Here is an 11873-nt window from a genome sequence, read left to right on the forward strand (position 1 = left end):
CTTCTCTCTTTACCTTTAGAGTTACTGAAAACCTCAATATTAAAGTTTCATCTGATAAAGCATAGGAAGAAGTTCTTTAAGAAGGATGGCAATACATTTTCAATCTCCATAGATAAGAGAGAAGAAAGAAGAAAAATCTGTGATTCTTTTAGGCTAGTTACAAAGAACTTTTCAGTATAAATACTGAAATGTACTACTGAGGAGGTTGTAAAGTCTCTGAAAACTTTTAAGAATAAAATGTTTATCTTTGTTAATGATTAAGAAGAAACCTTGTCTGTAGGAAGAAAAGTTAAGACTGTGGGTCACAAGGTTCATCTCTTCCAACTTTATGGAGACCGTTCATAGGAGAACTGAATATTAATAATCATTTGAAATAGATCAGATCATACAAGCAACCCAGCATTCCTTAGGAAAAACAAAACAAACCATATAGGTAACTACAAAAAAGCAGCCTCACCTCCCAACACCAAGTATTTCTGTTTTTTAGAAAGGTGCTGCTCCTCTAGCTCAGATTTAACAAGGGATATAGTTATCAAAAGGTCATCAAAATGGAGAATATTATTAAAATTCAAGAAATTTCAGGAAATTTTGGAGGGAGGATTCAGAAGCAGCCTGCATGAAACCTAGTAAAATGGGCTCAATAAGACACCCTTCTCTCCTCACCAGTGTTTCCACTGTGCCAGGGTAGTGGCAGCCTATAAAATTTGAATACCTCTATGAAGTGCAACAAAAGTAAAAGACTTTAACAAATATACTACATTTAATCTTACACCTGCATGTCAAAAGGATAAGTATATTCCAACAATGATTATTATGTTGTTATAATGGTACAAAAGGAGTTCCCAAAACATGGTGAGCAAAGGGATAGTACTAAAAGCAATTTTGTAAAAGCAGTTTCAAGAACACTGTGAACAAAGACCACAATCACTGCGCTAAATTCGTCACCTTCCAAATTCACTAACTACTTTGAAAAGGACAGCACTCATTTGAAGATATTAAGCTGTAGTATAAGTGTTAAAAATGAGTCAGTGTCTTATACAGGCCAAGCATGCAACAAAAGAATAAAGTGATTCCTAATGCATTCTTACATGGAAAATAGACTAAATGGAACGTGTATGTCTCTTGGCTGGCAAACTGCTTAGAAACTGTCCCCAAAGACAATTTTTTACCTATGGGGTACCAAATTAAGAAAATTCACTTCTACTACTCAACTTCTAGAATGGCTTCCACTCATTAGCGGACAAGAGAAATTAATCCCACAGACAGTCTAATAAACAATTATGATGTATTCTTTAATCCACTTATAGATTAACTCAAATTTACTTTTAAAGAACTTTATCACTTTAAATTAAAATCAGATAGCATTCTAGATGATAACTGCAGTAATTTTTTTTTTGCCACATGGCAGCATCCAGGATCTTAGTTCCCTGATCAAGGATTGAACTCACACCCCCTGCAGTGCAATTACAAAGTCTAAGCCACTGGATCGCCAGCAAGGTCCTCTAGATGATCTCATTTCCATATTAAAAATACTGAAAGAAAAATTTACTACTTAATCAAATCCTCCTACTTTTTATAGAGTAAATCAGGGTCTGCAAGTTATGGACCACCGGCCAAATGCAGCCTACTGTCTGTTTTTGCACAGCCTATAAACCAGAATGCTTTTTATAGATAAACATGTCCAAGTAATTTGATAATAAAGAACTCTAAATCCCAATTATGTTAAATGCTATCCCCTCACCCCACTTTGCAAAAATAAAAGAATTCCACATTTCTCCACATTTCTCATTAGTAGGCATGTATTATAAAACACTGCAGTAGGGAATTCCTTGGTGGTCCAGTGGTTAGGGCTTACTGCTTTCACCACCGGAGCCTAGGTTTAATCCCTGGTGAGGGAACTATGATCCTGCAGGCCATGTGGCAAAAAAAAAAAACAAAAAACAAAAAACTGCACTCAATCATTATATTTTGAATTTCATTGATAAAAAAATTTGTTGACATATGCTTTTTCTTTTTTGTATAATACCTATATACTACCTAATATCCTCAATTCTGTTTCCTGGACCACAAAGCCTAAAATATTTACCATCTGGTCCTTTACAGAAAAAGTTTACTGAACCCTGGCATAGAGTAGACAGGTAAAGAACTGACATATTTAATTCTGCTGCCTAGTCTATCATTTTCTTTCTAGTTATTTACAAATTTGACAGTTTTCACTAGTTAAATACATGTGCAGGCGTGGGCACAATCGCATGTGCGTGCCCTCTCTCTGGATCCAGAGGGATTATCAAAAGACAAATGGTTTCAACATTTCAATCCTTCAAAATACATCTAGATAGATCTAAAAAACTAAACTATGTCTTACCATAAAAAACATTGATACTTACTTAGTAATCAGCAGGAGTCTCCAAAGGAGTTTAGTTTCAAAGTTTACTGAAAAGCTTAATGGTTTTCCTAAGTCAAGACTATAACAATACCAAATGCTTAGTAGAGGTTCTCTCCTTTAAAGTTTTGTTCACTTGATATGCTCAGTAAATAACCATGGGCACAGAACAAGAAACTAGCATTCCATAATTATATACGGTTAAATGTTAAAAGCAAAAATAAGCTCTCTGACACCTCTAGATTTCACTTTAAGACTAAGTAATTAAGATTAAGAAGTTTTTAAAGACATTCCTCCTATTGACTTCAAAAGTATTTCCCTTTTAATAAAACAACCACCAAAAATATAAAATGAGATTTCTTTATTGTTAGAACATAAAAGAAACTCAGACATTAACTGGTAAAGTTATGTATCAAAGATAAGTTCGCATGAGCCCTAATTTAGTAAATATTTAAATCAACTCCTACCAAACTTGAAAAAAACTATTAGCACAGAGCAAAAACATCAGTCAGTAAAATCACTTCATTTATTTCACTACTAAATCATTTCTATCAGGAATAAACTGGCAATCAACTGGGATTTACAAAAGTGGTACTTTAAAAAGTTGCTTTGCAATCAATTCAATTACTCTTTCACTTCAGTTTTCATATTTAACCTTTCATTAGTGATCGTACTTTAAAACAAAATTTTAACATGGTTTGATCAACTTGAAATAAGATTCATAAAATGTACCTTTTGATGTTTGTTCTGGAGTTTCGATGAGACATGTAAGTAAGAGTTCTATGCAAAAATATTGGCTATAAAAAAAGTTAAAATATTCAAATTAAATAGATGAAATTCTAGGAAAAAAATAATGCTGATGAATTTTGTTGCTTACTTACCGCTATAAGATTTCGTGTTCGAAGAAATCTATAGATCTGCGTTGGTTCTAGGTAACAGAAACAAAATCCAAATGTTATCTAAATTCACTCATTACTTAAGTTGTTAAGAAAATACCAACCCAGCCCATGTTATAACCAATATAAACTAATCACCTATATGAAAATCATGTACTGAATATTTACATCAAGAAAATTAGTATGCACAACACATTAAATGACATTCAGTCTACAACACTCACAAAATGCATCTACATTTATTTTAAATTTAAGGTACTCTATAATCCTGTTTTTAAGCCTTGCATATCTAAGGCAGCTATTTTTAAACAAGTTTGTATGCAGAACTGCAGAGTAGTTATATTCATTTAACTTAATATAAACTACTAATAACCCATCTCTTTCTAAAAAGTAGCTAAAATGAGATAGTTGGATTCCGTAAAAGAACTCCATATTGATGCCAATAACAAAAATGAAATGTTCACTTTTTAACTGGTCTTTTCAAAAGTCTGTCCAGTAGTCAGCTCAAACAGAATACAAATGTTACCTAGATAGATGTCCCAATACAGATATGAACAAAATTAGTCAGTACTGAAATCTAAAACACAGATCAGCTAAAATTTTCATTGAATTTATTTCTAGCTATAGTTGAAGTTTCTATTTTGCTCAATGAAAATATTACCTCAGTATGTAAATACTATCGCAGCACATATTTTTAAAGTAATAGATTCCCAGAATGTTTTTAATGCTGTTTAGTTAAATTTGTTACAAAGGACGTAGGTTATAGATAGAAAATATTTTATACACAAATACCATAATACCAGTTAATGACATGTTAGTAATATATTTCTTTAAATAAAGCAATATAAAAATGACTGTATTCATAAATACATCAAAGCATATACACGTCTCAGAAACTAAGATCAATATTAGAGAAGAATCAAGTTGTTCTGTGACCAAATCTTTTCTTTTTTCCAAATCTAACTCTTAATGACAGTTCATCTCTACAAAGCAGACTCATCAGAAAGCAAGATAGATAAAACTTTCTTCGAGGATTTGTCTTCTCATAATGTTTAGAGAGAATTTTTTAAATTTCCACTCACTCTTTAGTTAGCTAAGTTTTAGTCTCAAATAAACTAAAAGGAGATGAGACGTTGTAGAAAGGGTACAAACATGTATGTTTATTGTCATCCCTGTGCTTAAGTATTTCCAATTGAAAGCCTCTACATATTTCCGAAACTATATTAAGGAAACGCGAGAATAATGTAAATCTCTCTCAAGCAGGTTCAATACTCATTTCAATAAAAACTGAAATTCCTTGTATTAAATTTCAATTAGAATTTCATGAAGCACTAATGAGAGAGAATGAAAGAAAGGTATTAAACAATGTAATACATCTTTCCAAGCACAGCTGATACCATGCCCTTAACATATGCCACGGAAAATTGTAAATAAAGACACTGAGTGGTAGAGCTGAGTTTATTCAAGTATCTGTAAGACATCTAGCTGTTAAATATCATCCAGATACAACATCCACACCAAAGCAGAGAGGAAAATAACCAGGACGTAATATTCATTAAAGAACAGGGCAGGTTACTCATAGTCATGCTGTTTCTTACAAATTCTATTGTTTGTTTCCAGACACCTTGCCCCCTTCCTAAATTAAGTCGTAGCTTTGCCCTCGAAACAGACCTTAAAAACAGAAATTGACATCAGAAAATGTTCTGAAATGAACACAAACAAAACGGGCAGAATTCCGAGAGCGTGTCTAGTGAAGTGAGTTGCTTAAGCACTACCTGTCTCAGTTTACATCCCCCTTAAATGGGTGGAAAGATCTGAAAGGTTTAGAGCATCAAAAGGTGCCATGTTAATGTGCAGCACCAAGTTCTTGCGAAGGCATTTCAGACTGACAATTTGGTCGATTTTACTGCATTCCTCTCTTCACAGGCTTAATTTTGCTCCTCTGAACCTACAACCGACAGCCCTGTACTTGGAGTACCGAAGGCATGAAAGAAAGCAAGGACTAGTCCTGTACCGCAGATCCAACTGTTCAGTTCAACCGTGACCTCCTCACCTAAAAGCAGCCTGCCCTTAACGCGGGGCCCCACGGCCTCAGCTCGCGTGTAAATCTTTGGGGAGGCACGAACCTCACCTGGACCCCTTAGCCTATCTCCCCCAAAGCCCTTAGACTTCGAGCCCCCGTGAGCCGTAACCCCCGAAGGCGGAAGAGCCCCCTCAATTTCGCCCTCCACTCCCGAATCAAACCGACTCCAGGAGACGAAGGGGGTCCCAGCACGAGTGTCCCGGCCCCCTAACGCTGCAAGAGTGGAGATTCCTGCCCTCAAAGCCTCCAACACACTCACTCTCAAAGGCCTGGAGGAAAAGCTCGTGGTCAGCCTGGACGTGCTCCATTTTCGGCTTCTTCACCGGTAACACCGCGGCCCCCGCCGCTGCCGCCGCGGAGGAGGAGGAGGAGGCCGAGTAACTGCCGCCGCCTCCACAGCCCCCGCCACCGGATTTGCCGCCCGACGCCGTCGCCGCCGCCACCGCCGCCGAACCCCCGAAGCCGCCTCCCCCGGACCCCGCGCTGGGCCCCGAGCCGCCCCCTCCCCCACCGCCGTGCTTCTGAGGCGCCATCGCGGTTCCTGCCTCCTCCCCCCGCCAGCTACCCGCCGGGCGGCCCCGGAGAGTAAGCGCCTGCAATACCAACCGCTCACCCCAGCAGGCTCCGGCGGACCGAGGGGGGAAGGAGGAGAGAGGGGAGGAGAGGGGAAGGGAAGGGAGGAGGAGAGGAGGGAAGGAGGGAGGAAAAAAAAAAGTGTCTCCTCCTGAGAACCCCGCTCCGCTCGAGAGACCGCTCACCCTAGCCTGGCCTCGCTCCGCCCACTTCCCCCGCCCGGCGCTCTGATTGGTCGGCGGGAGCGCGCGCCGCCCGGCCGCCCAGCCCGTTGGCCCGCGGATTCCCCCGTCAGTCACGCGGAGGCGCTTCTCGCGGAGGCGCGGCTTGGTTGGCCCGTGCGCGCTGCCGATCGCGGGCCCGGCCGCCTCTTTGAACTGAATTCGCGGGAAAATTAGGGGTCGGAGCGGCCTTCCTGCTGGCCCCGGTGCATTCTGGGGAGAGAGGGACCCAGCGAGCGGCTTAGGGAGCCGTTTCTCGCCTTCTGAGCGTCGTCAGTCGCCGCCCCCGGGGTATACAGGACCCCTGAGGAGAGGCGGGTCTCTGAGGAACTGGGGGGCGAGGGCCCTGTTAAATGAACCGAGATCCTTGCTGGATCGTCGAGTCTCTAACTTCACAGGAAGGGGCCTGCCTGGGGGTTGGGTCGGGTCGGGTCGGGTAGCTTCTGGTCTAGGGCTCGCGGGGCGGGGATCGCTTCCCTGGTCCCCTCGTCACCACGTGCCTCAAGCCGCCCTTGTCTGAATCCCACCCAGCGAGACCCGAAGAGGACTGGGGCAGCCAAGGGCTTGCGGCTGCTGCTCTCGAACGCCGCAGGGCTCCACCAAAGGGAGCGATTTCTAGGGAGCTTGAATGTCCAAAAATCAAATGAAGAAAACGATGTTCTGAAGGTGCGGTGAAGCTTCAGGATGCTTACTGAGAGAGGTTGTGGCTTCTCAACATGTTAGAAGTAAAACCTAGATATTTGATCCCCGGACACCAGACGAGTTGTCAGAGGGACAAACTAGATGATTTTTTAGAAGTATCTACACCCATCTTGAGCATCTACTCATTTTGCTCTCAAAAACTAGAGGGAATCCGGTGTTTCGCCTGTCTCTTTTGAAAAGATGCGTAGGCCCGATTCAGGCTTCCGGTCCGGACTGGTTTGGAGTCGAGCTAATACTCTGAGATTTGAATTTCAGGTTGGGCAATATGATCTCTAAGGACGTCCTTCCAGTTGAAATCCTGTGATCTTGTATTACATTAAAATGAAATATTATCGTCGAAAATTGCAAACTATAAACACTGATCCATTTCATACTTCCAATTATATTTTTTAAATGCTTGCATTGGGCCCTTTATAGTTAATTTCAAAATGTTGTTTACGAAGCAGGCATCTTTGGTTATTTAACCAAAGCGCTGGTTTTATCAACGCATTTTCTACTTAAGAAAGTGAGCTCTGCAGATTTTGCATGTAGTATAAAAGTTGGCATTTCAGAAACACATCCAAAAGTAGGTATACCTGTTGCTGGTTTTTAAGTAGTCTGTTTTTTTATTCAGACAAAAAGTTCAGAATGCTCTCCTGTGTTATACTGTTCTGTACTCAGTATTTTTTTTTAGTTTCCCCCTGCCAAAATAAAGAAGAGATTTTGTTTTGTTCTTTAGGTTTCTGAAATAACCCTTTCCTAGAGGCTTGTGGGGTATTAGATGTTGCTAAATTGCTCATCTTTAGCTTTACAAGGTTAGAAAATGAAGTTTCATCAATTCAGTCAAGGTCTGGAGTACTAAGCATACTAAGCAAATCACAAAATATCAAGTTATAAGCCTAAAGGCTAATTTGTTAAGAGTAACTGACAAAATTACCCGTCTTCATCATTTAGGAGAATAGGGTTCTCCTTTTGAAGGGGAGGGTGGAAATACAGATAGAACCAAAGAGGTTATGGTAAATCTTCAATGAACAGAGAAATAGAACCAAAGGATTTGGGATGTTGGTAAAGAGTATTTCATTTAAGAATGCCATGGTATAGCATTCTAGGCTTCACCCTGGGCGTAGTTTTAATGTACTTTAGCTAACCAGTACTGATCATGAGAATCAAAGCTATCCATGCTATGGAACAGTTGTGTAACACATTCTCACTTTTTGTATTCTCCTTTGTCCAGGATGTATGTAGCATCCTAAAAAATCCTTATAACCTCGAACAAATTAGAATTAATTGAGGAGTTATCTTGGTCACATTACTATCTTCTTAATCAGATTATGTTCCATAGATAAAATGTTAATAGATCACCTCAAGGTTGGTCACTTCTGTGACTAGGTTGTTTTGTTATTTTTTAAGTTTGGTGTGGCAACTGTTTTTGAGACTGGTGATGCCAATTCACTGTCAAAGACAGGTATATATTTAGTCCCCGGCCTCACACTGAATTTGAATTGCTTTCAAGGGTTTTGTTTGTTTTGGCTTTCATATATATTTGGAATTGGTAAACCCCTAAAAAGCAAAGGCCATTGACATTTTCTATTTCCTAGCACCAGACTAGATATGTGTGCAAGGAAAGAATAGCCATCATATTGACCTTTATAGTTGTGAGTATTCTTTTATGTATGTTACCTCAATTTGTCATAATGATCCTATGAAGCTGGCATTATTTTCATTTTACAGAAGAGAAAATAGGCTCAGAGAGGTTAAGTCACTTGCTCATTTAGTGGCAGAGATGTGGCTTGGACCCATCACTTTAAGATTAAGCATTGAGTCTATTAGAGTAAGCCAATAAAAGCTGTATCAGAAGAAAAAGAACGTTTAAGTCTTGCTTTGAGGGAACTAAAGTTGTATTTGCTGACATGTTCTGAGAGAGAGATAATCAAATTCGGTTTTTAAAAAGGAACGACCTCCAATGTAAAATATTAATAACCTTCCTAATAAAAGTTAGTATGAAAAAATAATTTCAACAGTTCTGTTTGAAACTTAAAATCAAAAGTTTGCATATTTTTCCCTTTGTCTAGAAAAGAAAAACATAAGAACCATGGAAAATTCACTGTGTATTATGGGGTTTTCATAATAACCCCCTGATTTTTGTGTGTGTGTGTGTGTGTTTATCTAGGTTTAACTAGATATAATAAGGGTGGTAGTAAGGAATAGTTAGAACCCCTGGGACAAAAAGAAACTTGACACTAATAACCTGAGGGAGGAGAAACCACCTGAGACACAACAGAAATATCTAAACCTGAATTTTGGGAGGCCTATAACTGGAGATAACTACTATGCCCATTTGTTTTAAACTGTGGGACAAGTGATTTTATGTTTAATTTTAAGCAAAAGCAGGAGTGAACTGAGATTTATTGAGCATTCTATCCATACAACAGTTGTAAACTGTTATTTACTATTGTTAGTCTCTTACACACAAGTAATTGAATCTCAGAGAGATTAAGTCACTCTCTCACCATCCCACAGCTTTTAAGTGGGCAAGCTGAGATTTGAACCCAGTTACAGGGAACTCAAAACCCTATGTGTTTTCCAGTAAAACAAAGGTGTCCAGTCTGTCATCTTGGAAGACCCAGAGTTTCAGAAAGCAAGAGTAGGCTCTACTTCCCCATCATCTGCAATCAGAGCTGTTCTGCTTTTCTGAGTTCTGTAATTTCAAAGATAATGGATCTGCTTGCTCAAGAAATATTTTTTGAAAACCACTGCATTACTCTCTGCTACCTTCCCAAGTCTGATAATGAGGAACAATGAGCTAAAATGGCTCTAATAATGTGGGCTATACTCACCTCAAAATTTGACACCATGAAAAACATGAGTATGCTTAGAGTAATGAAGTTTACTTTAATAGTAGTGAAATATAGATGAAAAAAATCTGTTTCTCACTCATGCCCTGCCCAGAAAAAAAAAATTTAATCTTCTTGCTTTTGTTATCCCTTATCTTTGTGTGAACTGATTGTTTCCAAACTAAGTTTCCTCTTTATTTCCTAAGGGGAAGGAAAGCATTACTATGTCACCATCCTTCATAAATAATATCAACAAAACTAGATAGATATTATACCACTTCCATAATAATGCTGTAGTCTGAATTTCCATTTAAAGTTTGTACGTTCACCTTCATTGTACAATTTCTGATTACTGTTGATAATCAGAACAAATTAAAAGATACAGGCTTTTATTTTTAGCTTGTTGTCATTTTACAGATACTGTTCTTATTTCCTTGAGACAGTTTTCATTTGACCGGTATATTTAGCAATTACTCTTTATAAATGACTTTGTTATGTGAAAACAAATTTTATAGCTAGAAGAAACTTAGATAGTATCCAGCTTAAGCCTCTTTTTATACACCTGAAGAAACTGAGTTCCAGAGTTTAATTTGCTAAGACTACACAGGAAGTATATGCTGAGAGAGAATCTATAGGGTTAAATACTTGTGGAAAAGCTGCCTCTTATCTTCTACATTCAGTTTTATTTAGGATGTTGTATGTTCTTCTTTAAAAAAGTTCTTTTCTACCTTACTCTACTCAGAATTTTATTTCTGCCTGCACACTATCCAATGGAACTAGATCCTGGGGAAACATTGCTCTTATTCCTGATTGAGCTAGTTTTTTCTCCTTCACATTCATGGCTTCCTACAATAACTTATTCATGTGGCTAGTTTAAGAAAGTTGCCACCTTCATGGTTGAGCTGAATGAGAGAGATGTCCTGAAGAGACTACCGAATGATTTGGCAGCTGTTTTTGATAGAACAACACAGAGCTTACAAGTTGCCACTGGGATATCTAGTACTGTATGTGCCTGCAAGAAATTCCCTGATATTATAAAAGCACTCAGCAATAGATTTCAGAATTCTGTAACCATTTTTTATCACAGAGGCACTGTAAAGAGAACAATTTGGGGAGTAGGACTTCTACTTCATATCAAGATAAATTAACTTTCTGTACTTTGGGGATCAAATTAATACACAGAAGCCAAGAAATTAATTTGGTTGGGCTTTCTTCAGAGAGCACTCTTCAAAGAGAGTTTTCTTAATAGGAGAGAAATGTTTCTGGCTCTATTTCTATTTTTTAAATCTAATTTTTTCCTAGATTTTAAAAGTTTGCAACAAACTTAGGAGAAAGGACATTACACTATCAGTCAACTCTTGTCATTATTTCACAGTGTGAGTTTGATAAAGTTATTTAAGTTCTCTGATCTTTGTTTTCTCAAATATAAAATTAAGGATTGATTTAGAATAGTGATTTTTGTCCATAACAGAATCCCTGGAAGTTGAAAGTAGAGCATGTATTATGTGGGAAATCATGTTCAGCATTATAATTTTGTTTTTGAAAGGGAAAAACAAAGCTATCTATAGTTCTTATACTATAATCAGTAAAAATAAAGTTTTTTATTAATGACTATATGAAAAAAGACAGTCTTCCATATACCACATGACACACTTATAATATGTGTTCTTAAGGCACATTTCCCTACAAAGATAGACATGGGTTACAGAGGTAGGAGAATAGGAACTTTTTAAAAAATCAAACTAGGTATAGAGGGAAAAAAAATCAAGAAACACTGATACAGGTTATTGTTAAAGTTATCCCAGTTCTTTAATTCTAAGAAAAATAACAGAAATCACCTTCCAGTGAGCTATATCAAAGTTAAATTCATGAAAATGTCCTTTTCTATAAAGTTATAAAACATGGGTTCTACTTTTGATTCCTGAATGAAACAATAAACAAAAGGCAAATAGTGTTATTTTTTCTCTAATGGAGCAGATAAGGGTTAAAAATTCAGCTCAAAACATGTCAAATGATGTAGAAGAGTGCCCAGTAGGAAGGAAAACTACACAATATTTAGAATGGGAAATGAAAACAGGAAAGTTTGTGTTGTACTTATCATGTAAGAATATAAAAATCTTCTTTCACCAAAAAAAGCAAAAATATCTGAAAAATGCTGAGAATCCAAAAAGATCTGAGCCGACTGAATTGCCCACAGAGAGG

At 38.0% G+C, this 11873-nt stretch overlaps 1 protein-coding gene across 2 annotated transcripts in view; it reads right to left on the reverse strand.

Annotated features, from left to right (window-relative positions):
• The window catches only part of SUZ12 (SUZ12 polycomb repressive complex 2 subunit), a 38506-nt gene extending 32611 nt beyond the window's left edge, over window positions 1–5895 (reverse strand). For both annotated transcript variants that reach the window (XM_068976693.1, XM_068976692.1), the window contains exons 1-3: window positions 5622–5895; window positions 3265–3311; window positions 3116–3180 (exon numbers count right to left, since the gene is read on the reverse strand). In XM_068976693.1, the coding sequence (XP_068832794.1) occupies window positions 3116–3180; window positions 3265–3311; window positions 5622–5895 (386 nt within the window). The remainder of the gene's footprint in view (window positions 1–3115; window positions 3181–3264; window positions 3312–5621) is intronic.
• Window positions 5896–11873: the final 5978 nt, after the last annotated feature.

Source organism: Capricornis sumatraensis, chromosome 8, assembly GCF_032405125.1.
Source record: "Capricornis sumatraensis isolate serow.1 chromosome 8, serow.2, whole genome shotgun sequence".
Lineage (NCBI taxonomy): Eukaryota > Metazoa > Chordata > Mammalia > Artiodactyla > Bovidae > Capricornis > Capricornis sumatraensis.